Source organism: Camelus bactrianus, chromosome 12 (genome assembly GCF_048773025.1).
Source record: "Camelus bactrianus isolate YW-2024 breed Bactrian camel chromosome 12, ASM4877302v1, whole genome shotgun sequence".
Classification (NCBI taxonomy): domain Eukaryota; kingdom Metazoa; phylum Chordata; class Mammalia; order Artiodactyla; family Camelidae; genus Camelus; species Camelus bactrianus.
In genome coordinates this window covers 63,581,657-63,609,070 of record NC_133550.1, presented here as the reverse complement: position 1 = coordinate 63,609,070, position 27,414 = coordinate 63,581,657, and the positions used below count along the sequence as shown (strand labels likewise).

The following is a 27,414-nucleotide window of genomic DNA, read 5'->3' as shown; positions in this document are numbered from 1 at the left end:
TAAATGACATGGATTGCCAACTTGAGCTCATAGATTACTCTTTTGCCAGCCAAGATTACATATTAGATTTTTTCATGTTTACTTTTCTAAATTAAGAAGAGAAAGCAACATGTCATACACAAAGTTAACATTTGTACAGTGGTTTTACAGTTTGCAAAGCCTCTTTCTGTGCCCACGTGACGCCATTTAGTCCTTAGCAGCCACTTTAGAGAGGAGGAAGGCTCAGAGCAGAGTGACTTGCCCCAGACTGCCACCAGTAACCAGGCTGTGGACCCGGCTTCCTCAGGACCAAGCGATGTGCTCGCAGGACGGCTCTGCTATGGTTCTAATGAACAAACACCTCACTTTCCAACCTAGGATGCGGGGACCCTTTATTTATGTTCACTTTTTTCACGTACACAAGAGACAGCATCTGTACTGGAATCCAATGGGACTTTTATTTGACACAGAATACAATACGGATGCAGGAAGAGCAAACTGAAAAGACAAAGCAGAAAAGACACGGTTCTATCTAATTTATAATTAAGTAACAGGAGGGCAAGTCGTTAAATGAATAACGAAACAGTTGAGCTTGATGGAAGAATTTCTTGTTCTAGTGCCCATACCTAAAAGACAAAGTAAACTAATGAACTCCTTAGTATTTCCTGTTTGAGACTATAAAACCTGCTTAAATATATCAGCAAATTTGGTTAAGACTTTGAAAAGTGACCACAGGTGTGTTCCAAGCCTGGGCTGGTTTCATCACACCGACCTTTCTAACATCTTACCGACCACTCACTTCTCAGTGATGGGTCCCCCCCAACAATGCCCTGGGACCCAACTGTACCCCAGGACTCTCCCTCCAGTTACCAGACAGATGCGGGGCAGCAACAGGGAGCCGAGAGGCACAAGTCAGAGCTGCTGGTTGTGAAAGGGAGCTCCACCTGTTGGCCCCAGTCAGTGGCTCAGACAGCTTGAGCTCTCGGCCTCCCCCACCAGTGGAGCGGCCCATTTTCACCTCGGCTCCAGTACTCAGGCAAGTTGAGGGTAAGGCAAATACAGAAAATAGTAATGGACCAGCCTTCAATTTAAAAATCCACCACCAGTTCCAATCATAGCCCTGCTTACATTCAGTGCTGAACTGTGGAACAACTTCGTACAGATTTCAGGTCCAGGTTTCTGATTTCCCCACATGCCAAAATTTGGCTCTAACAAGATTGTAAACAAGGCCAGGAACTTTCTTCTACATATAAATAAATGGATTTCTTGAATACAAACCCTTCATTATTATCTTAGTATTTTGTCATGGTTCTTTTTGGGCTGTTAGCCTCTGATTAAGATACTCTGTTCTATGAATGGAGACCAGGGCACCAGAACTGTGCGTCACTGCTTTAATCATGCCAAAGGACCACTAGATTCTTTAAGCACTTCTCAGAAGAAATCCACTTAAATATTGTTTAAGAAATTCCTCACAGGGTAGAGCTCCAGTATGTGTTAGTGGGCTGGAGAATAACCCAGAAGCTGCCAATCAGATTAAAGCATGCTGTAATTTGTTTCTCATGAATTTGTCTTCCCAAAGCACTGACAACCATGGCAAAGGCACCAGCTGGATAAAGCGACAGTCCCGAAGCCCAACAGGAGGGAACCCTCGCACCCCCACTCCTGAGGCTCCGCCCTGCGCTGTGTAACGGGCTACGTGAGGCAGTTTAGGTCCAAAGCGGAACCCAGAGCCTGCTCCAGGGCAGAGCCAATTACAAAAGCCTCTTGAGAACTTACGAAACTGCTTCTGCCTTGACATGTTACATGTCATGGTTCCACTCAGAACGCAAGCTCCCCAAGGACAGGGAAGGACTGTCTCAGACATCCTTACGTCTCACACGTCACTTAGCACACACTCCGCTGACTGGAGCGCGATGGTATGAGTCAGATGCTGAGTACTTGGCATGTTTCTTAAATAACCGTTACCAATAAGGGATTTCTTAACACTTCACTAACTAAAGATCCCTATTCATTGTTTTTTAAACACAAGAATATCCTATTCGTCAAAACTCATATTTAAGTAAAAATCCCCCTTCCCATTAAAACTTTGACAAAGAAAAACATAAACAACAACAAAAAAAAGAGAAAAAAAGAAAAAAATTTGATAAAGAAAATCAAGGTTCAACAGATGAAAGAGCATTCCACAGAAAAATACGAGGCATAAAAACACATGAAAAGTAGCCTTAACCTTCCTCAAAATTTTTAAAAATGCAATTGAATACTAATTTTCACCTGTCAGAGTGGCTAAGATGGAGAAGTTTGAGAACTTCTGCACTGGCAAGGAATGGAGAATGAAGCATTCACTCCACTGTTTGTAGGGAGTGTGAATTAGTCCATATTCTTGGGAAAGGAAAGTCTGACACTATCGATAAAAACGCACACTCTTCGAGCAGGAACTCCTCTTTTGGGAATTGGTGCTACAGATATACTTGAACATATACAAAGACTCATGTGTTAGGATGTCCATCCCTGCACATGGTTTCAACAGCGAAAACCCGGAAACCCAACTGTCTATGAACAGGGACTGATTCAATAAATAACGGTAATCTACATTAAAAAAATGCTCTGCAACCATTAGAAAGGAGAGAGCTTGATACGTTGTGGGTATGAAAAATCCCCAAAATGTATGAACTGAAAAAGCAAAGTGAATTACTGTATAGGATGCTCCCTATTTATGTTAAGAAAAAAATCCTATGCATATCCACTCCATGCAGGCTAGTACACACACGGAGACCCTCGGGGAAGCAGCAGAGAAGCTGTTGCTGACAGTACCTCTGGGAGAGGGGTGAGGAGCAGGTGAGACTCGTTTTCTGTGTACACCCTTTGACCATGTGAATTTCTGAAAATCTGCCATGTCCAGTTTTATTTACATAATAACAATGATAATAATAATAATTTAGTTGCGATAGCCATAAATGTTACATCAGAACTAATGAGCAGGAGATAAACCAGTGAAACACTGGTGGGCAGAATTCTAGCCCAAAGCGAAGATACCAGACATCAGTTAGCCCCTGCAGTCTTACAATGGATGTGATTTTGGAAATAATTAAGTTTGCAAATCCTCGTATTTCCTACTTTTTTAGACCCTAGACGGTAAGGAAACTTTAGGCTGCAAGCTTCTAAAGTTGGTCTCGCCTTGTGCATTTTCCACACAGACGGGTCCTTGTCAAACGAACCCAAAGCTAGTTTATGACACAAGGCATGTTCTGCGTCTCCATCTTCTAAGACTATGCAGCCTCCAGCCTGAGGTGAGTCAGAGAATGGCAGTGACCACAAAGCCCAACCTTACAACGCCAGAACAGCCGGAGACACTTACTTTTGGAATTCCCACTCTCTGTTGTCCAACGGACACACCTGCCGTGTTTTGAGCCAGCGGGAGATGCAGTGGAAGTGAAAGGCATGCTGGAAGAGAAGACACAGTTTATTAAACACACTTCTGTGCAAGCTCAGCCATCTACTGACTGCGTCTCAAGGGCAGCGGGTGGTCACACCGGGCTAGAGGAGAACAATGGAAGGCGACAAACCACGGAAGACAAAAGGTCCACACCTGGTCACACCTTGGTTATGTATGAGGAAACGTCCAATGAAACACTGGTTGGAAACGTCATGAGTACAAAAGGAAGAAGTTATGTAGGCACGTGGTGGACGTTCTGGCCGTGAGATCTCCTTTTCTCTCAAGGGAAGATGGGTTGGGGCTCCTTGGTCCTGTTCGGCCTGGAGGGGGGGTTACCTTCCTTGGACACATGCAGGGAGGCCCTCGATCCCTGGCAGACTTTAAACGCCCCCCCTTCTTGGTCCCCAGCTGCCCTCCCTGCCTTGGAGAAGAGGAATCCCAGGACTAGAGGCTTCTCCTCGGCCCTTGGGAGTGCACCTCCCCAACATTCCCACACCCAGCTCAACTCTGTTTAAAGGTCTTTACTTCCAGGTTTCTTCATACATGTATTGATATTACAAAAGCTGGGTACTCAATAAAGCCTTTAATGGGTGAGGGGCTCTGTCTTCAAAGGGAACGAGATTAAAAAATTCGGGTAAAAGGAAGTATTATAATGGGCACGCTGCACACAAGCAGCTGAAAGCACCAAAGGGCTTTATTTCACCATCAAGACAGGAAGTAAAACGGCAGAAGTACCAAGAATACTGGTAACTGGCAGGGAGCGAGGAGCTGGCTTTCAGATTTGGGGAAAAGGAAACTCCACGTGCGAGTTACTGACACGCAGATGCTGATCACAACACCACTGCCCTGGACGTCTGTTCTCCGCCCTTCTGCTCACGTGTCTCAGTCTTACCAAGACAGAAGCAGCAAGCGACCCCGCATCCCATCAAGGAGGGGTCGGCTGAGGTGGGGACAGGGGAGAAATGCTGACACCCTGACAAGACAATGAAAGCTTTTCAGGCTTGATTTGGTAACAGCCTCGAAGTCTGGTCAGTGCATCTCCCAAAACATGCGTGGGACTTAAAGGAGAATCCTAATGTGGATTATCATTTGTGAACTGTCCTTTGACAAAACAAAAATAGAATTCAGTAATGAAGACCAGAATTGCACCTAGCGCACTGGGCTACTCAACAGGACACACGCTCCCAGAGCGGCCGCCTCCTGGAGGATCCCCGTCCTACTGATGCTCATGCAGCTCACTATGAAGAAGAGAAAGAACATTTCCTAAAGGCAGGAAGCTGAGGCACTGCCCCAGGTGGTGGAGACAGGCTCACCTCAGGCCATTTGGGACACCCTTCCCCTCCCAACTCCCCACCAGCTTGGAAGACGGAGGGAAAGGGGGCTGCCAAGAAGGCTGGTGACAGCATCCCCAAGCGTCCTGTTCCCAGCTGGCTCCTGTTAACAATCTAAGACATACCACTGGGTGCACTGAGCAGTCTCTAACTAGCGCCTCACACTTTACACGAGGTCTGTAAACATCTATGACCTCATCTGAGCCTCCAGCAACCCTGGCAAGCCAGCACGACAGGTATTATCTTCATTTTACAGACAGGTAACTGAAACCCAGACGAGCTAAGGGACTTGCCTAATTCACAGAGCTGGTGGAGAAGACCCAGGACTAGAACCCAGCACTAGTCCAGAGGTTTCCGGCCCACCACGCCGGCTCTTCGTGAAGGCAGACTCTCTGAGCTAGACCCCCTTTTCTCTCCAGCACAAAGGGACATGGTTCTTAGTATCCACCTGGATGCCAGGGAGAGCAAAGACCCCAATGGGTTTTATTTCCTATCCCCATAAATGACAAATGCTGTCCCTTGGCCAACACACACTACTGTGAAACTGCCAAAGGGCCTGGACAGCATGAAGAAGGTGCCTCCAGGTGTGGGTGGGGAAGAGAGCCTCAACCTGATGGAGAAAAGTACTGACAGCTACTCTCTCCTCAGGAAGCACCACCACCCCACGTGGATATTTATTTATATTTATTAACAAATACACCTACTACGGGCAGCAGGTGTTCTAACTGCTTCTTAACATAAAATCATTTCATCCTGATTGAACTCTATACAGTCCGCTATCAGCTCCATCTCACATGAGGCTTATAGAGGACAACTCCCTGCCCAAAGTCACCTAGTAAATAAGTCACAAAGCCAGGGAATGACGGTCTGACTCTGGAGTCTGACGTCTCAGGCCTGTGTCATGCTGGGAGTCCTCTGTCCCCCTGGCACAGGACGCCTGGACAGGACAATTTTAGCTCATCTGACTGGGACTATGGCGGTATAAGGATGAATTTTTAACACATGCTAGAAATAACATATTTGATACTTGTCATCCTTCACAGCTGTCACACCCTGTCCGTTCAGTCCAACCGTGCCGCACAAAACATTTCTGGCATGAGCTGTGTTTTAAAAAAAACCCCAATCCTAACTTAGTACATTTGCCACACTTAAGACACACATGAACACTCAATTTATTCACCGAACTTCGTTCCACAAGACACCTGGCCTTTAAAAAAAATCTGTTAAGAAAGTAAAGATTTCCACTAACAATATTCCAAAGACTGTGCCATAGAAGGCAACTCCCAAAAATGAACCCTCAAAATGTTGCTGACAAAAGTGGGTACACTTTATAATCAAGACAAACCAGTGCCTCTGCAATAATAATTCTTACCCCATGACAGGAAAATAGTACAATGATTTAAAATCACTTTTAATGTTTGTGTACCCTGTGGGAGAAAGGTGGGCTAGTCATTTTTTTCCCTAGTGATTTTCAAGACTGGTAAAGCGGGGAAAGTGGTAATGTGTTTACAAGCCATGCTGATAGGGAAAGATATTTCCTTACGTTACAGACTCCCCACGCCACGGTGCACTCTTCAGAAGTAGCAGACGCCTGGTTAGCTTGACATTCTATGCCTGTGGGAACAAGAGCAACATGATCACGGGACCCCAGGAGCAACAGCCTCTGAGTCTACAGCCGCCCTAACTGCATAGGCACACGGTAACATAGCTGGGGTGGGGGTGACAGTATAAACCTGAGCAAAATCTCAAGGGGTTAATCATAATTGTTTTTTAATGAACGTGGAAAGGGGTGAAGACAGAGGCAGAGAGTTGACTTAACGTGGAAAGGGGTGAAGACAGAGGCAGAGAGTTGACTTAACAGCATGCTTTGCAATCTTCCTATCCTTGTTCAAAGACAGAGTGACAAAGGAAAAGGCACCTTTTAATTCTGAACATAACCTGACTTGTCCAAATGAAAGTGATTCCTCCTAACTTGGTAAATTTATTAAATTCTTAAAGCCACCACATAACTCTCACTGTTCCAAGAACTGGCATCTTCTCCCTGTTCTTGGTGAATGCTTCCTCTCAGGCCCTCACGACACCCAGGTCTGCCCACAGGAAAGCTCAGCTGGGTGACAAGCTGCAGTCTCTAGAGGAGTCAGGCAGGCACGTGTGAACTGGGACAGAGCAAGTAAGAGGGCGTGAAGAAGCCTGGGACAAACTGCAGCGCATGCTCTGTGTGGCATCAAAACTCAAAGTCCTTAAAACACTGTCAACACAGCAAATCTGTGAGGCCAATGGGTCAGAGATTTGGGGCCCACGACCTAGTGATGCTTACTGCCCCTGTGGTGATTCTGCCTGGTGAACAGAGCAAATTACTGCAAATGTACCCAAACGTCAATTTCATAAAGGAGAAGTGGGGGTGCTGGAGTGAAACAAAAATCTGACTGAGATCAAGAAAGGACGAGTAAAGCTCTACTGGGGATAAATATTCAAAGAACAAGAATTACTAATGTGTAATTTGCTTTCTCTGAAGGTGGTAACTAAATGGAGTCTCCTGTCTGAAGAATAAAAAGCTTCAGGAAAGACTATTTAGGAGACAATTACTGCAAACTTCAATAGGTGAAAAATAGTAAAACTGTACAAAGTATGCTGAGATGTTAACGGGTGTATCTGGAAGAGCTGTCCCATGATTTTTTTTTCCCGCCCTTCAGAAGAATGAAAGGCAAAGGGTCTGAAATCACAGAACTTGCTTTTGCCACCCAGGTTCACACTACAAAGAGAATTAACTAATCTTCCTTCTGATAAAGGTGGATAATCCAGGGTCCACGCAGTATATTCAAGAATGTACTGGGGCAGTGAATGCACCATGTTCAAAGAGATGGCAGAGAAAAAGCAATGTGATGTCCTTCAAGTTGGATCCTCTCATTTAGATGAGGACAGCGTATTAAGAAATTAGCTAAATAAGAAGCACAGTAAATAACGAAACACATTATCATGTCTAAATTTTCCTAGGTCTATGTATTTTTAAGGGGCTGTCTTTCTATGCCAAGTGCAAAGTAGGCTTTCAGTACTTGAATAAGCAAACAAAACCACTTCTATAAGACAGAATGGAGGCCAAATATATATGTATTCTTTATCAGAAAATTCCTAACAGAGAACAAAAATATATTGTATAGCACAGGGAATATAGCCAATATTTTATAACAACTTTAAAGGGAGTATAATCTCTAAGAGTATTAAATCACCATTATGTTGTACATCTGAAACTAACATAACACTGTAAATCAACTATACTTTAATAACAATAAAAAACCCCCAGAAACATATGAGAGACAGGACTGCAACGTAGAACGTCAGCTAAAAAGGGACAAAGCTTAAAAAGTTACTTAACACAAGTGTACAATGTTCCCAAGCCAGAATGCTTTCAGGCTTTTGGTGCAGAGAGTGAGTACAGGGTTCAGTCATTAGTTCAAACTGGGGAAGAAACTGTTCACTGTCAGCCTAGAGCAGAAACACAAGCAGCATGTAACAGGTTCCTGTCAGACCCCTGCAAAGACAGACGTTCATTTCATGCGATTTATAAAGCCTGAGGACTTTCATACTTCAACACAAGAGCATTACAACCCAAGGACTCCCAAGGAAGCACCGGCTTCTTCTCAGAAGTGAACAGGTTTCACACTTGAAAATATCGATGGACCTGTGGTTTTAGGAAAAGACTAACTTCTTATGGGCAAAGGCTGAGACTAAGCACCTCTGGCTGCCTCCTTCATCTGGAACAAGATTACCTGAGGCAACAGAGAAAATTACGAGCAGATTGTGTATTTCAGCAACTCTTTAAAACAACCAAGAAATGGGGCAACACAAAATAAGTATGAAGTTACAGTAGGAAATGTATATCAATTTGGATTTCAAAGAGGAAGTCTTCAGACCAAGAATGCTTTGAGGCGAGTCCAACTTGAGTACAGGCATAATCACTCTTATTTATTTACAGCCATGTATGTAATTATGCATTTAATGCCAGACCAGCATTTATTAGAAAATGGCCACTGCTAAGTCATTTTCTTTCTTTTTTTAAATTGAAGTATAGTCGATTTAATGTTGTGTTGATTTTTGATGTATAGCATAGTTATTCATTTATATATATATATATATGTATGTATATATACACACACACTCTTTTTCATAATAGGCCATTACTAGGTATTGAATATAGTTCCCTGTGCTGTACAGTAGGACCTTGTTGTTAAGATTCTTATTTTCATCTTTAACAAAAAGTCTTTTTACAAGAATCATTACTCATGTATTTTTGAAAGGAAGACAAGCCCAGTTGTGGTAACCAGATTTTTCTTTAGTGTCTGTAATAAACAGAAGGATATATTTCTTAAGGGTAAAGACCTGATCTCAGTCATTGTTTTCTCCTGGAGCCTAGCAAAATGCCTAGAATATAAACAATCATCAAATGAATAAAAGATATGACTTGAAAATACTTTCATAATTGTTACAGGAATTCAATGTTCTACTTCTTCATCTGATATTTAAAACATATGATAAAGCAGGCGTCTAACTAAAAGCCCACCCCTATGCCTCAAGCTTTCAACAGTAAGAGAAGACAGAATATCAGTGATCTTTGTCTGTCACCATCTTTCCAAGAAGTGCATTTTCTTGCATCCAGAGACATACAATGACTTAAAACGCAGAGGTTAAAAAAAAAAAAAAAAAGCCAGGACTATATAAAATCATTAATTATTTACAGAAGAGAACCTCAAGAAAGTAAAATTTTCTCTGGGCACAACTCCTTGTGGAAATGCACAGCAAAGAAATTGGCAAGCAAGTAATCAAAAACCCCACCCATGCACATTTAAAACCGTGCATGTGTTTGTCAGTGATGGGTTCCTTCTGTCTATGTTAAACATCATGGTACCTCCTGATCTGCTCTGACTGTTGTGTGAAAAGGTAAACAGGGTTGAAACTCAAAGAAACCAAGGTCAATAAACTGCCAATACACCCCCTGATTGCTTTCCAACACAAAATATTTGATTTGTGCTTTCCAGGTTGCAATGATCACAGACTATTCCCTTATTTTGTGTTTTTATTATTCACTGAGCAAATATCTAGTGAGAACCTATTATGTACTGGACACTAGGCTAGATGCTGGGGATACAGCAGTAAATAACATGGACTTAGAAACAACCAACTAAATTAAGTGACTGCTATAAAGGAAACTATAGGTTGTTTTCTTGGAAACATTTAACAAAACTCTCATAGCTTGTGTCTGTGTGTATGTAAGTATGGTCAGGGAAAACATCATTGAGCAACTTCAAGGTGCGATCTGAAGACCAACTAACGGGTTAGTTCTGCACTGTCCAATAAAGCAGCCTCACGTGGCCATGAGCACTTGAAATGTGGCTACTCTGAACTGAGATGTGCTGGGAGTGTAAAATACATTTCGAAGATTTAGTACAAAAAAAAAAGTAAAATATTTCACTTTAAAATACTGATTACATGTTGAAATAAAATTATTTTGGATATAGTAGGATAAATAAAATACAAGTTGTTTCATTTAACTTTATTAACGTGAGTGTTAGAAAACTTTAAATTACGTCCGTGCTCGCATTTGTGGCTTACATTTAGATGGGACAGTGCTGGGTCAGACAAAGATGGGGGGAGAAGAGGCGGAGAATATTCCAGCAGAGGGAATAGAATACTTAAAGGCACTAAACAAGAGCACGGACACTTCAAGAACAGAAAGAAAATCAGAGGAACTACCAGAGTAAGCAAGAGAGTGGCTGGAGATAAAGCCGAGGGGGCAGGCAAATGATTTAAAAAATAAGTTATAATTTCAATTCTAGAAAGGTGAAATTTCTTTACCCCATTTCTGATCTCAATTACAAACCATCTTAGTATGTGGGTGAAAAAGTAACTTCAGCTGTTCCTGGTAGGATCAACATTCTTGCCCTTATTGCTACAAGGATACTAAAGTCCATCAACAGCTACAATCAAACCTACTATGTATTGACCACTATGTGTAACGAAATATGTGGAAATTTACATGGGATTTCTTTACAGCAATTAAATGCCTATTTAGATATTGGCAGTGATGTCCTCTTAACTATATTTGAGCCTAACACCGAAAATCCATACTCCTTAGGCTTCTTTTCTTCATAAATCTTCCTGAGCAGAAACTAGTTCCGATAGAATATTTTAGCTCAAGTTAATTTTCTTTCTTTCACTATTTCTGCCTTTGCGTCTGAGATGAGGAATAGAGAAGAGAGAATCAACAGTACCTCTCTGTCCACACTCATTCTAAATGTGGCCTTGCCATCTTTAGACTGAGTAGATTTATTCTGAGATGGGTACGCCTCCCAGGACATCATAAAAAACTACTTTACTTCAAACAAACCAACGGACTAGATGCAGAAGACCCCAAATGCTCTGACTGTACTTTATATCTCCTTGTGAAGAAGAAAATTGGTCACATCAGGATAGCTGCAATCTCTGTAACCTTCTCAACTTCCTCCCATCCCCCTCCAATTACTTACAAAGATCCATAATGTGGTTCCTGCAGATGGCACAGTTATCAACCACAATATCCCAGGCCCAGAGGGCTACTGCATTCCACTGCAAAGAGAAAAAGGGGAAACAATGCACTCTGCTCTCCTTGTAACACAAGGATCCACATACACATACACACAGTCTCACTCTCTCTCTTTCCAGTTTTACACTGCAGTTCTCATCTTTTTGGCCACAAGGACCACCAAACAAGAGAGTTTCTGGATATTACATTACTCTTATTTATTATTTCAGACAGCAACAGTAGGCTACACGTATGCTCACCCCCATTCTCCAAATGTCTTAAGTATATGAACACAGAAATGAATGTCATCTTTTAATTTGATTTCTTCCTACAGCTTAATTTAGTCAGTCCTATCAGTGTAAACAAATCAAGAATAATTTGTAAGTACCTGTTTTAGGTTTAATAATCACAAACGTGAATTACCGTGTAGGTTACCCTGGCAGTTGCAGAAGAGCTCAATTTCTGCATAAATAAATATCTGCTCTTCAAGGCAACTTTGGAAGCAGAAATGGGGAGGTGAAAGCTAGGAACAGAATGAACTAAGATGATGACTGGATCATAAAACGGGTAATCGTGGGATAAGCTGGATAACTAATTACCCAGTGTCAGTACACAGAACAAGGTCATCACTAAATCTTGTAAGATTACTTCACAACAAACTCTAGAATTCACTAGAATTTTGTTTAGCTCCAACCATCAAATAAACTGATGTTCTCAACTTTTACATGTTCCGACTGTTACGTTTCCTTAAGATAATTTCCATAAGTTTATCTAAAAGTGGTTATTTAAATAATTCAACCTTCTGCTTCTGCAATTGTAAATATTCCAAACTCCCTTTCATCCACTGATTTGGTGCCACTTCCCAAACCTTCATCTCCCTCAAGCCTAATTCTCAGTGTCTAGTAACTTCTTCAGCACTTTTCACCCGAGAGCCTCAAGTTGGAGGAAAAAATCCTACTCTATTCTTCAATATGGCTGCTGGCTGAAACTGAGCATGCAGTGCTCACAATGAAACGCCAAAAAGCACTAGCGGGGGAATACTGTCAGGGTTTAGCCAGATGTTCCAGGAAAAACATCTTCACTATTTCAGTCTTCATTTTCGATAGATCTGTTTTATCTTTGGTGGGAATCGACACTTTTCTCCCCATCTGCTGGCAAACCCCTAATAAAGCATTTCTTGTAAAAAAGACACGTTTCACATTTCTGCTTTCCCACTTTTACCAGGTCGTTCGTAACTAGTACTCAACCCTCCCTAAATGACACAAGATTTAAGCTCGCATTTTCTTTTTAACAAATTCCACCATGCCTTTGTTTGTTTGTTTTTTTGGACAGGGGCATTCTGGATATGACAACAGGACTGGGGCGGCTGTGTGACAAACCAACAGATCTCTCAGAAGAGACAAGAGTTACACTCGAGATACTTTAACTCGGCAGGGGCGAGGGCCAGACAGGGCTAAAAGGCTTCGATTAGACGAGGACCGGGTCGGGATCCCTCAGAGGGACCCCAAGCTTCGGACTGGGGCGGGGCACGGAGATCACCAGCCCGAGTCCTCAGAAGCCTCCAATGCGGTAGGACCTCAGGATCCCGGCTTTCGCCGCACTGCCCCATCCTCCACCCACCGCAGCGCTCCGACTCCCCGCTCCAACCACCCCACCCTCTCCTTCCCCACCCCTCCACCATTCCAGTGACAGCTCAGGCGCTTGGCTCCTGCAGCCAAGTCGCAACCCCGCGTATCTCAATAAGCACCTCCGTGATTGGCCCCCCAGCCTCCTACCGAAACCAATACTGCCATTGACAGTGGACTCCAGTCACGCCGATCAACCCTAAGACCCGCCCACCGGCTTCCTTTCGTGGTACCCGGTCCCAGGAACGCCCTGAAATGAAGCCCTTTCCTCCGCGCCTTGGTCATCCTCGGGCCTGCCAGCCAGATCCGCGCCTCTCTAGCTTCCCTGAGGAAGGCGCTGGCGAGACCCAACCTTTTTCACTTCAAAGCGCTTCTTGCCCGCGCCGCTGTTGGTGCCGCTCGGGGTATCCACATCCATCGCCGCCGCCATTTTGGAAACACACGATCTGTCGTCCGGCCACTGCGCCTGCGCGCCAGCGCAAGCCTCGCTCCCCCGCCTCCCGCCCCGGCGTCTCCTCCCGCACCCCACCCCTTACTGGCGCGCAAGGGGCAGGTTGGGGCGGAGCATGTGGCCACGCCCCTTAAAGGCGCTGGCGCTCGTGCCACCCCCAGCCCCCTCCGCCTACCCCGCGTCGGCGGGGAGGAGGCGGCGGCCGGAGCGGCTGGGGCGGCGCCGGGCGGGGCCGGGTCGACGTGAGCGAGTCGGGTGGAAACGTTCGAAAGGACTCGCTCTCGTAGCCCTCCCCCGGGAAGCCCCCGGCCACACTCCCTCGGCTGGGGCGGCGGCTGCTTCCTCTGCCTGGGCCGCGACCTGCAGCCCCGGCCCCGCCTCGCTTTCTCCGCTGCCGTGCAGCTCCCGTGCCCGCGGGTCCTCGTCGCGTTCTTCCGGGGAAGGGGCTAGGGTGGGCGTCCTGCCTCCTGCAGCCGAAACCCAAGACCTCACTCTGGTCTTCCGCAGATCCTGAGCCGCTTCCGAGCCCGGCCCGAGGTGCTAGCCTCCCTGGGAGGCCTGAGGCCGGGAAGAGCCGGGGCCCTGGCACCGTTTGGTTTCCTGATTCCAGTTCGGGAAGTACTCAGGATTCGATGGGGAGGCCGGAGCTCCCCCAGTGCCCTCCGCAGGGCCAAGTTGAGCAGGCATTCTCCAGCTTTGCTTTCACCTGCCCACCTGAAATAGGTGGAGGGAGGAGGCTTAGGAGCCCGAGTGAAGCCATCCCTAGACTATCCCAAATACCAGTCCGACCTGGAATGGCTTTGGGTTAAGGGTCACGATTTCAACGTCACTCACTTGAGCACACATTTCCCATTCATCAGTTGGCCATCTAACTATGAGGTCCTTTCTCCTTAATTTTCGGTCCTCTTTCAGTCGCTGTACTTCTGTTTATGTGTACTTGTATTTATGTGAGGCATTCTGCCATTTAGCCTTACTGGTCATTGCTTCACAGCCAAAGCACTTGAACTTCCTGTCACCTTCCCATTTTTAGATCAGGCCCCCATTTAGAAAAATCTAATGTTGCAGAGGTATGACAGCTAGATCACTCTTAAATCTTGTATTGGCTTATTTGAATTTCGTCTTAAAAGAACACTGAAGAGTAATGGATTGTTGACTCCATTGTTAAAATAGAAGAAGTGGGATTTGTTTCCGTGTCTTTATCATAAACAAGAACAACAAATCTGTGAAAACACCACCACAGCTTTAACTAGACCAGGAGAGAGAAAAATTGTGAGTCCTTAAAGCATTGTAGGAACACTACAAAGTTTTTCTAAGCCCAAGTTTTATTAAATTAACGATTTCATGTTAAGAATTCTGTCATGTAATTTATTGTGTTCCTGCAGGAATACTAGAAACCCATAGTAAATTAAGGTATTGAGGGCATATTTAGCCTTCATTATACAGATTCATTGAGTATGTACCCGGCCCTTTTATAAACAGGAGAGACAGTGATGAAAGAGTCAAACTTAGGTAGGGAAATAATACACAAGTCAACAAATAAGTACGTCAGAAAATCTCAGGTATCAGTAAGTGCAAACAAGGTCGTGAGACTGAGGGGAGATGGAAGCAACATGAAACTGGGTGAGTAGGTGAGACCTCTGAGGAGTAACATTTCAGCTGAGGCCCTTACAATGGCCGAAAAGGCCCTGTGTGATTTGCTTCCCATTCATTTTACTGTGCTTTTCTTCTTTAATGGTGCATGTACTTTCTAACATATTTTTTCATTTACTCATTTGATAGATTTATTATTTTTTTGTATGTTCCATCAAGAGGGGATTTGTTTGTTTTCTTTATTGATAACAAATACTCCTAGAACAGTGCCTGGTAAATTGTAGGTGCTCAGTGTGTGCTGAAAGAATAAATTTGAAGCTTACTGAGCAAGGGGAGTTGATAAGAGATGTCGGACAGGCAGGCAGGGATCAGATCAGGTAGAGATTTTATTGCAGATATTAGGGGCGGTTCCAAAAGCTATGAAAACTTCATGTACTGACCTCTCCTTTGGAAATGGACCTTGCTATGGTGATTGGACCAGGCATTCTGTATAGTAGATCCTGCTGCATAAACCTAAGAAAACTTTTTGTAGACTCTATACAGATCCTTCATAATTTTACTTAGTTTACAATGCAATAGGTTATAATTTTACTTTAGTTCTATTCCATCCATCCATCCATTCATTCAACAGATATTTCTAAAATACCTACAGAACCTGCTGTGTGTCAACTACACCATGCTGATCTAGATAAAAAAGGCATCTGATATTTTAAGTACTTGCAGAAGTCCCCTTTCAGTTTTGACCTTAAGGTGTGTAGCAAGAGAGGCAATAGTCAGTTAATGATAATTCCAGTGAATTTTAGGAAAGGGGAAGTACAGGGTGCTTTGAAGCAGAAACAATCTGGTGGGTGGGGGAAGTCCTCTTAGAGGAAATAGTTTGAGATTGAAGGATGAGCCAGACAAAAAGAGTGGGTACAGTGGTATGCTGGTAAATGTTAAAAAAAACAAACAAAAGGGGAGGGGATAGCTCAGTGGTAGAGCACATGCTTAGCATGCCTGGGGTCCTGGGTTCAATCCCTAGTACCTCCTCTAAAAATAAATAAATAAACCTAATAACCTTCCCCCTCAAAAAATTAAAAAACAAAACCCCCAAAAAACCCATTATAGATAAGTCAATATGGAATTCTAAAAATGTTTTAAGTAACCCACAGGAAAGCAGGAAAACAAAAACAAGAGAAGTAAAAAATAAAGAGAACAAAGAGAAAACAGTAAAATAAAATAACAGACTTATCAGTAATTACCTTAAATGTAAATGGTCTAAATATACCAATTAAGAGACAGAGATTGGCAGAGTAGATGAAAAAATGTGACCCAGTAGATGCTGTCTACAGGAATCTGACTTCAAAAGTTATGATATAGGAAGGGTGCAAGTAAAAGGATGGAAAAAATATATATCATGCAAACATTAATCAAAGGAAAGCAAGAATGACTATATTAATAACATTTAAGTAGACTTTTAGAGAAAAGAATATTACCAGAGAGAGGACAAGTCATTATAAATGTTAAAGAAGTCAATCTACCAAGAAGACATAGCAGTCCAAAATGTATATGCATCAAAAAACTGTGCTGCAAAACATGTAAAGCAAAAACTGATAGATCTGAAATCCACCATACATGTGGATTTGTCTATTACATGTGGTGACTTCACCATTACAGTGGTGACTTCAGCACCTCTCTTTCAACAATGGATAGAACAACTAGACAAACAGCAAAAATATAGAACTCAACACTACCAACCAATGGGATCTAATCAACACTTTCAGAACACTCCATCCAGTAAGAGCAGCATACATATTCTTTTTCATGTGCTGTGGAGCATATACCAAGATACCATATGCTGGGCTGTCAAATGAATCTTTAAAAATTTTAAAGAATTGAAATCATGCAGTATTTTCTCCAACCACAGTGAAATCAAACTATAAGTCAGTAAGAGAAAAGTAACAGAAAATTCTCTAAACATATAGAAACTAAATAACACATATATATGTAATGGAATACAACTCACCCATAAAAAAGAAGGATATTTTGCCATTTGCAGCCCTTCATTCACTTTTTTTTCACTTCACAAACCAGAATTTTATAACTGGCATGAACATTTCCATTGCATCAAAAACAACAAAATACCTAGAAATAAACTTAGCCAAGGAGGTTACCTATACTCTGACAACTGTAAAACACTGATGAAGGAAATTGAAGATGACACAAAGAAATGGAGAGATATCTTGTGCTTTGGATTGGAAGAATCAACATGATCAAAATGGCTGTACTACCCAAAGTAATCTACAGATCCAATGCAACCCCTGTCAAAATACTCACAACATTTTCACAGAACTAGAACAAACAATTCCAAAATTTATATGGAGCTGAAAGATGGCTTCTTTTACCACTTTTATTCAATAGAGCACTGGAACTTCTAACCAGTCCAACGGGGAAAAAAATATGTCAAAGGCATATAGATCAGAAACAAAACTGTCCTATTTTTAGGTGATACATACATAGTTTGTGTAGTAAGTTTCAAGGAATTTAAAAAAACTCTTAGAACTAATATGTAAGATCAGCAGGATCACAGGATACAAGACAAGCATATAAAAATTAATTGTATGTACAAGATACGAACGTAACAAATTTAAAACAATATGCTTTTTTTTGGTCTTTTTTTGCCTTTAACATTTAAAAATAATTGAAGTATAGTTGATTTACAACCTTGTGTTAATTTCTGGTGTACAGCATAATGATTCAATTATACATATATATTCCTTTTCATATTCTTTTTCATTATAGACCATTACAAAGTACTGAACATAGTTCCCTGTGCTATACAGTAGGTCCTTGTTGTTCAATATGCCATTTAGAATTACCAAAGAAATTAAACTATAAATCTAATTAATGAAACATGTATAGGACTTATATGCTTAAAACAACATTAATGAGAGACATAAAAATAACTTTTCAAATAAATAGACAGTGTTCATGGAGTGAAAGACTGAGCATAGTAAAGATGTCTATTTTCACCAAATTGATGCAGTTTGACACAATTCCTAAAAAAATCCCAGCAAGTGTTTTTTTTTTAGGTTGCAGACAAGATTACTCTAAAATTTATGTGGAAAGGCAAAGGAACTAGAATATTTAAAATAATTTTGGAAAGGAAGAATAAAGCGGGAGGAATTACTTTACCTGCTTTTAAGACTTACACAGCTATAGTTATCAAGACCGTGTGGTATTGGTAGTGGAACAGACATACAGATCTATGGAACAGAGCAGAAAACCCAGGAAAAGACCCACCCAAACTGCCCAACTAAATTTTGATAACGGTATAAAAGCAATTCAGTGGAAAAAAGAACATTTTCAACAAATGGTGCTGGAGCAATTGGACATCCATGGACCACCGAAAACAAACCAACAAACAAAACCTTTGACCTGTTCTCACACCTTATACAAAAATTAACTCAATATGTATCATGAACTTAAATATAAAACATAAAACTATACAACTTTTAGAATAAAACATATGAGGAAATATGCAGGTCTTAGAGCCAGAGAGTTCTTGGACTTGACACTGAAAACATGGTCCATAAAAGGAACAGTTGATAAACTGGACTTTATCACAATTAAAAATATTTGCTCTGTGAAAGTCTGTTAAGAGGAGCTACAGAGTGGGAGAAAGCATTTGCAAAGGTAGGATATGACAAAGCACTAGTATCTTCAATGTAGAAGGAAATCTTAAAACTCAATAGTCAAAAACCAAACCAATTAGGAAATGGGCAAAGTCAGAGATATTTCATTGATGAGTATGTACAGATGGCAGATAAGCACAGGAAGAGATGCTCGACATCGTTAGTCACTAGAGAAATGCAAATTAAAACCGCAGTGAGGTATCACTACATGCTCATCAGAATGGCCAACTTAAAAAGCTGTGACACCACCAAATGCTGATGAGAATTTGAAGAAACTGGATCACTCATACATTGGAGGTGGAATGCAGAATGGTACAGCCACTTTGGGAAACAGTTTAGCAGTGTCTTTAAAAGGTAAATGTGCAACTCCCATAGAATCCAACAATTGCGCTCCAGAAATGAAGACTTCTTTTCACTTTGAAATCCATACACAGGTTTTAGCAGCCTTATTTACCATAGCCCCAAACTGGAAGGATCCAGATGCCCTCCAATGAGTACTGATACATGCAACCACTAAATGACTCTGAAGGGAATTATGCTGAGTGAAAAGAGCCCATCTCACAAGGTTACATACTGAATGATTTTATTTGTTTAACATTCTTGAAATGACAAAATTATAGAAATGGAGACCAGATTAGTGCTTGCCAGGGGTTAAGGAGGGAAGGGGGTGGGAGGCAAGACAGTGTGGCTATACAAAGGCAACCTGAGAAATCGTTGTGGTGATGGAAATGTTTGGTATCTTGACCATATATCTATGTCAGTATCCTGGCTATGATACTGTACTAGAGTTTTGCAAGATGTTCACATTGGAAAAAACTGAGTAAAGGGTATTGGATCTCTGTATTATTTCTTACAACTTGCAAGTAGAATCTACAGTTATTTCGAAATAATCAGCTTAATTAAAAGAAAGTGCTAGGCATTATTTTAAGCTATAGACAGGAATGGATAAGGCATTATCTCTGCCTTCAGGGATCTCGTAGTCTACTTCGTGAGGGGCTGAGCACATCACTGCGTTGCTCAAGATACACACAGGGTCCACAATTTTGGACTTCCCAGAATTTCCCAACCTTGTTTTGGTAGAAATGTTGCCTCCAGTTACCCTTTTTCCTCCCTCACCATCCATTTGCAGCTGATCTGGACCAGCTGCAAAATTTGCAGTGCCCTGCGCAAAATGAAAATGCAGGGGTCCTTGTTTAAAAATGATTAAGAATTTCAAGACAGCAAGAGCCAAACATAACCCATGTGCGGGGCCCTTCTGAGCTCAGAGGTCTATGTGACTGACTGCACAGGTCATGGTCTTGTGGTGCTGGCCCTGCTTGTGATTCTGGTAGGATTACCAATCACCATCTCACCTCCTTTGGCAGGAGGTGGTCATAAATCATGCAGGAGTGGTCATTCATAATATCTCATTGCCCTGGTTCCTTCTACGAGAATCCTTTCAAAGGGGAGTCATATATAATGAAGCAGGGAGAGATCCCTCTTTTTCCTCTGAGATGAGTTATTCACTGAACAAATATTTATTGGGTATCCTCTATGTGCCAGGCCCCGTGTTACATGGCACAATGGTGAACAAGACTGATATAGATAGTCCTAGCCCTCATGCAGCTTATATCTGACAGGTAGAGGCAGACACAGCAATGAATTACACATTGGGTTAAAGCCAAAATAAAAGAGAAAGTGGAGATGCTGTGAGTGAAGATAACCAAGGTGGCCAGATATCTATGATTCCTATTCTAGAGCCAAGGAAATTGAAGGTAAGAGAAGGTTAAGCAAATTGTCTTAAGATCAGAGAGCTGGCAAACGGCCATGGAGAAATTCTAACCTAGGCGTGTCTGACACCAGCTGCACCACGCTGATTTGGAAAGCACTTTCCTGCACTCAGAAGGGAAGCAGCATAGTGTAGCAGAGTTCTTAAGGGCTCAGGGTCTGAGTCGTAGCTAAACTCAAATGCTGGCTTGGACAAGTTACTTTGACTTCTGTAAAAGTCTTGCTGTTCTCATTTATAAAATGAGGAGTGACAAGGATGGCTGCTGCAGAGATTAAATGAGATACCACACGTGGAAGGCACAGCCTAGCACATCACGCCTGCTAAGTGCTCAGTGAGTGTTAGGTTTGCAGGTCAGTTTCAAGTCCAGAGAACTGAATTCCATCCAGATCTTCTACTGACTCTAGGAAGCTGTGTAAATCACTTCCTCAGGGAGCCTGTTTTCCTCATCTGTAAAATAAGGATAATGGCGCGCCTCATCATCATAAGCCTAAGTGAGATAATAACGTAAGTGAAAGTGTTCTCCAAAGGTGGCAATTCTATTATAGATCTCTTGGGGATCTCCTCTGACCAGTGGGCCTGACTCCCTTCTCGGATGCAGCTGTCCCTCCCTGCTCCATGCCACCGCTATAGCTGGCGATACTGCGTTGTAATTCTTTACCTAATTCTTTACCCGCCAGTGTCTCCTAGCAGACCAGGAACTCTGAGGGAGGGGCTGTGTGTTCCCTCTTCACCGTTGTCCCCTTGGCACCTAGCTCAGTTGCAGGGAGGGAACGTGGAACGACTGAGCATGGGGCCTGCCCCCTGGGTGTTTGCAAATGGGGCACTGCGCTTGGGGTCCCCCCATCTGACAGCTTCGTGTTGCTACGCCCCTCACGTATTTCACCCACAGCAAAATTTCAGTTGCAGGGAGGCTCTTCTGCCAGTAGTTTGTTTGTAGAGACTACAAATCCACATTTGCTATTAAAAGGAAAGGTCTGTAGGGTTCTATGTTGACCCGTTCTATGTTGCTCCCTACTGCATTAAGATGTCTGTTTATTTGGGATACATTTTGTTATAAATTATTGCATTTTGTAGTTATGCTGTGCTGATGTGTGCTCTTGTGAGATTCTTGAGGCTAAGATTTACTGTGGAGGGAAACGGACAAGTCATCTCAAAACAAGAAGGGCATTCAGGCCTTTGGTCAACTGCGTGTTCCCACGTTCCCTATGGAGCTGCCTTTTGGGTGGGTGTGGATCTGGGGACTCCAGCTCTGTCCTCACCACTTGCCTAATTCCCTCTGTTCAGGGGCTACACTTGAGCAGTCACCTTTGGGGCAATGCCAAGGATATCTGTATAATTTTCCTTAAAGCTCAGAATCAACATTTTAAAGTTAAGAATGATCATGTCATTCAAAGAGTTTGGGGACAATTTTTTGGGGGTATAATTTTTATAAGTAATATATTGGATGTGAGCTGGCTGGGAATGTAGCTAGATCTTTTACATCAATTCCTATGAAAATTCTTCCTTCTTTTCCTATAACTTGGCATTTTCCTGGAATGTAAGCTTGACATAAAATGATGTCATCCCATCAAAAATTCCAAAGTAAAAAAAAAAAAAAAGTGAATTGGGGATTGTTTTTAATCCTCTCCATGTACATTTTTAAACATAAATAACTGATGCCTCTCAGAAGATGCCGTTTGGTTGTACATTAGTGTGTCAGGGAGTATTTTAGTTGTCCAAAAATGATTTAGGTGAATATGGTCAAAGTGGTTGCCCAGGACCAGAATCAGATATAAGATGGATTCTAAACGGTTCAGAATTAAAAGTTGGGAAGAAACTAGAGAAGGAACTCAATCAAGAACATATTTCATAATTTCATATATGTGAAACCTAAAAAAAGGACACAAATGAACTACTTATTATTTATAACTTAGATGATTGATTTCTTGAATATGTATAAGCACATTTACTGTCCTTTATGATTGGATTACAGCATTCTGTTGATTCTTGTGGTTGGCTTTATTCCTTTGATAACTATGTAAGTTTAAAAAGCTAAAGCTCTAAACTGTTCTTAGAAACAATGAACAGTACATATATGTAAAATTTTAAAAATGTATATAGAAATAAAATACTGTCTATGAAAAAAGCCAAAACAAATAAAAATAAAAAATAAAATGAATTATATAACAAAATAGATGCAGACTCACAGATAAAGAGAACTAGTGGTTACCAGTGGGGAGGGGGAGGGGAAGGAGCAAGACAGAGGTATGGGATTGAGAGACAGAAACCACTATGTATAAAATAAGTGAACAACAAAGATATATTGTACAGTACAAGGAAATATAGCCATTATTTTGTAATAATTTCAAATGGAGTATAATCTATAAAAATATTGAATCACCATGTTGTACATCTGAAAGTAATACTGTAAGTCAGTCACACATCAATAAAAAACAAATAAATAAAAAATGTTAAAAGCAAACTCATTTCATAATTTCAGTGCGATCTTTTGCAAGTTACAAGGTGTGTTGCATCAATTAGCAACTTGATGAAAAACAATAAAATGGTGGAAAAGCTGTTAATTTTTAGATGTTTGAGTCAGGAAGTTATCTAAGCTTGTTATTTTCTTCTATATCAGGAGAGCTTCAGATTTATACCCTGGTCTTGTACATTAAATAAAAAGACTCCTGGACTTGGTTGGAAGAGGGTTTATACACTGTTTGACTTAATTATTTGTACACTCATAAAATCATAAAATCACAGAATCTGTTTGCCTGTAAGGTCTATTCCTCACCCTTTCCCTGTGTTGCTTCCAGAGAGCTCAGCTCCTGTCAGCAGGCGGGCCTTCTGTGGCCTAGCTTCTGCAGTTGACCTGGTTCCTGGTCTTCAGAAACTCCACTTGCTTCCTTCATGCCCCAGCCTGGAGGCAGAGGCTTCCTGCTGTTGCTCATCTTGGGGATGTCTCACCATCCCACTCGGCTGCTCTTTCAGTTCCTGTGAAACCCATTCCTGATGTTACACTTTGTATTTAAATATTTAGGGTAGCTTAGAGGGTTCACAATGAGTTGACATTGCCCTTGAGAATGGAAGGGAACCTATTTAGCCAAGTTTGAGAAGGTAATGATACTGAAGTCTTGAAGACAGTGGAGGAATGGACTGTGGGAACTGACGTGTTGTGATAAACACCCTGATCTTGGAGCCAGGAAACTTCTTCAAAAGCCTGACTGCATCAACCAACTGTGTGATTTCAGGCAGGTCACTCCATCTTTTTAAGACTCCTCTTATAAGGGGGTTGGACAAAGTCACTAACATCCCTTTTACCTCTAAAATTCTGAATCTATGAGAGAGCTGGTTCTGGCCCCACCTGGTAGAGCAATGTAAAATAGGATGGTCTGCATGACAGCTTTTCAGATATTCGGAGCCAGCCATCAGGCTTCCCCTTATCTCTCTCTTCACCCAAAATAGCCTCCCCTCTTTCAACCACTTCTTATAACACTATTTCCTGGTAACTCTCACCTGGGCATGTCTTTTTAAAAATAGGTACCCCAAAGTACACACAATTCTTCAGACATTGTCTGATCATTGCAAGGTCCTTGAGATTACAAACTCTTGTTATTTGGTGATAATGATTTAGCATTTTATTAATTCTTATCTTAATTACTTATTGTCAACCTCAGTCTGCCTTTAGTCCTCCTTGCCCACAAGGTAATATAGTTAAATACTTTTTTTATTGTGGTAAAATATACGTAATATTTACCATTTTAACCATTTTGGAGGGCTTAGTTAACCTCATTTTAATTTTATTTCTTAGAAAACCATTTTTGTTTCAGGTGCTGCATAATTTGACATCTGTATACATTACACAGTAATCGCCACCACAAGTCTAGTTGCCATTTTAACCGTGTTTAAGTGTAAGCTCAGTGACATTAAGTATATTCACATTGTTGTGCAACCATCACCACCATTCATCTCCAGAACTTATCACTGTCCCGGATTAAAATTGTTCCCCTTATACAGTAACTTCTCCTTCCTCCTTCCCCCGGACCCTGGCAACCACCATTCTACTTTCTATTTCTATGAATGACGTAAGTGGAATCATGGAATATTGGTCCTTTTGTATCTGGCTTATTTCACTTAGAACAGTGTCTTAAAGGTTCATCCATGTTGTAGCGTGTATCAGAATTTCATTCCTTTTTAATGTTGAGTAATATTCCACTGTATGGGTATACCACATTTTATTTATCCATTTATTTGCAGATAGACATTTGGGTTGTTTCCATCTTTGGGCTATTGTGAATAATGTTGCTGTGAATGTGGGTGTACAAATATATTTGAGTCCCTGCTTTTAATCCTTTTGAGAATATGCTCAGAAGTGAAATTGCTGGATCAAATGATAACTGTAATTTTTTGAGGAACTACCATATTCATATTTTTGTCAAAAGCAACTCTTTCAGGTTTCTGCAGGACTCTGAACCTGCTCTAACTACTTCATGTGATGTCAAGTATAACTTATTATGCATAGCAATCTCTACTATAAAGTAGAATCATTCACATATAACGTACAGTACACTGCCCAGATTATAATCACTGCAGGATTCAGTTATAGTTTATTAGATATTTTAATCTATGTAACATGCAGAGAAGCATAATCAAACGCTGAGCAATGAAATATTAAGTAGCATTTTTCAAGATGATTACTTCTATAAACATTTTTGATATACCATTGTAGGCTTCCTAATCTCAACTTTCCTAGGGGAAGAAAGATAGCATTTAATTTAGGCAACTACCCAGAATCACTGGGCTTTAAAAACTGGTGGAAACTGGAATCAGTATTTACATAGTGCCACATTTTTATGTTCAAGGTAGCTCTACTCAGTACAATTCTAGATTTTATAACCCTAAATTAAATACCCTAAGTGATGTGCCTTGAAATTGGTATGCTGGGAGATACTGATCCCTTCTGTCCCTCATGTCCAGATGGATAGAGCTTGGAGCAGCCAGAGCCCCCTTACCTGTCCCCTTATCACCAGGAGCCATGGACTCACTGAAATATGGCCAAGGAGAGGTGCTACCATCTGGTCATATTCAGCACTACCACCTGGTCCAGTTCAGCAGCAGGTGCTGAGTACACTGTTGCTCATTAAAGACAAGGGAGCCATGGAGTTGCTGGTGCAGCTGGTGTTTCAGGTGCCTAAGGTGCTAGGCCAGGGCTCCTTGCAGCCTGGTTTCTGCTTCATGTACACTGGACACTTCTGACCTCTGTGGTCAAAGCTATGGGCTGGGTGACAGTTCTAAAACTTCATGTGCATTCTGCAAATTATAGCTTAACTTGAAATAGTTGACGTAAACGATTTGAATTTGATCGGAAATCCACGTTACAAGAAATTTCACATTGCGTTTGTCAATGAAAGGACGTTATTAGATTCTTTAAATTCAGTTTCAATTGTAAATTAGTGAGATTTAATGCATATACCATAAAATTCCTCTTAAAGTATACAATTCAACGTTTTTAGTATACTCACGGCTGTGCAGCTGCCACTACCATCTACTTCCAGAACATTTTCACCACCTAAAAAGAAACCATACCTGTTAGCAGTCACTCTCCATTTCCTCCCACCTGCAGCCCCTGGTAACCACTAATCTCCATGAACTTGCCTATTCTGGACATTTTATATAAACGGAATCATACAATATGTGTCTTTTATGACTGGCTTCTTTGGCTTAGAATAACGTTTCCAAGGTTCATTCATGTTGTCACATGTATCAGTGCTTCATTCTTTTTATGGCTGCATAATATTTCATTGTATACATGCACATTTCACTTATCCATTCATCAGTTCAATCATAAATTTTTTTTGTGGGGGGAGGTAATTAGGTTTATTTATTTTTAGAGGCAGTACTGGGGACTGAACCCAGGACTTTGTGCATGCTAGGCATGCACTCCACCACTTGAACTATACTCTCCCCCTCAATCATAAATTTTTGAATGACCATAAAAATAGTTTTAAATTTTTCGTCGCAATACATGGGCAAATAAGTTTCTTGTGGATGGTGACTATGAAGACTCTGAAGACACTGTCCCCACAAAGTCTGGATCAGGAATCGTGTGTAGGTGTTTCAGCCTGTTATCAAAGAAAATTATGCTATCAGAAGTAAGCTAAGTCTTTTATAGACATTTAAAAATTATCTTTTGGAAGTTACACAAATTGTAAATATTTCTATAAAACTTTGCACAATTTTTTCTTCTAATTACATAAAGGGTACGTAATTTTTTTTCTGTAAGTCACTTGTACACATTCCTAAGTCCCCTTAAGTTTATTCCATTGTGCCATACAAAAAAAATATCTTTCTATGTGTGCCAGGAAGTGAAAAATGTTGGAAAGCATGTCTTAGCTTCAGATTTTCAAGAAGATTCCTAATAGGAAGAGATGGCTACCCTTAGGATTTATATGGCTTCCCATGAAAGTTCACATATTTACAGTTGCATAAAATTCATCTTTCATAAAATCCTCATGGCTGTACTGTACTGTCTGGAGTGCTGCAGGGGCTGTCTGGGGACCATTTTATGGAGAGTCAACCTTTCTCCCCACCAGCTTTCTTGAGCTGTAATTAACAAAACTGCAAAATATTTAAAGTGTATATTGTGATGATTTGATACATGTGTACATAGTGAAAAGATGTCCCCCATCTAGTTCATTAACACATCCACCAACTCACATATTTACCTTTTTTTTTAATTTGGTGAGAATATTTAAGTCCTACTCTCTCAGCAAATTTCAATTGTACAATACAATGTTAATGTCTATAGTCACCATGATATATTTTAGATCCTTGAGTCAATCTAATCCAGTTTCTTCCCCTTCTATGACTGATAAAATTATCTCAAGTTTACTATCATGACTTTGTGACAGTAGTTAATAAATACTTTGTAAAAGAAAATATTTTGTAAAACAAAAATGTTGTCACATTTAAAGCTATAAATGCTAGACTCAAAAATAACACACACACACACACAAAACCATACACTC

The 27,414-nt window shown here is 41.3% G+C and overlaps 1 protein-coding gene across 1 annotated transcript; it reads right to left on the bottom strand.

Moving 5' to 3' along the window:
* Nucleotides 1–413: 413 nt before the first annotated feature.
* Nucleotides 414–13,434, bottom strand: RBX1 (ring-box 1). The gene is made up of 5 exons (XM_074375605.1): nucleotides 13,277–13,434; nucleotides 11,265–11,343; nucleotides 6,287–6,357; nucleotides 3,335–3,420; nucleotides 414–605 (listed from the first exon to the last, which is right to left on the bottom strand). Exons 1-5 carry the CDS (start codon nucleotides 13,352–13,354, stop codon nucleotides 593–595), a joined length of 327 nt encoding a protein of 108 aa, XP_074231706.1. The 5' UTR covers nucleotides 13,355–13,434; the 3' UTR covers nucleotides 414–592.
* Nucleotides 13,435–27,414: the final 13,980 nt, after the last annotated feature.

Excerpts from the sequence above, each read along its gene's own strand:
- RBX1 (XM_074375605.1), bottom strand. The coding sequence starts at position 13,354 with ATGGCGGCGGCGATGGATGTGGATACCCCGAGCGGCACCAACAGCGGC. Across the intron at positions 11,344-13,276 it reads AGCGCTTTGAAGTGAAAAAG|TGGAATGCAGTAGCCCTCTG; the intron begins GTTGGGTCTCGC and ends TTCTCTTTGCAG. Across the intron at positions 6,358-11,264 it reads GAACCACATTATGGATCTTT|GCATAGAATGTCAAGCTAAC; the intron begins GTAAGTAATTGG and ends TTGTTCCCACAG.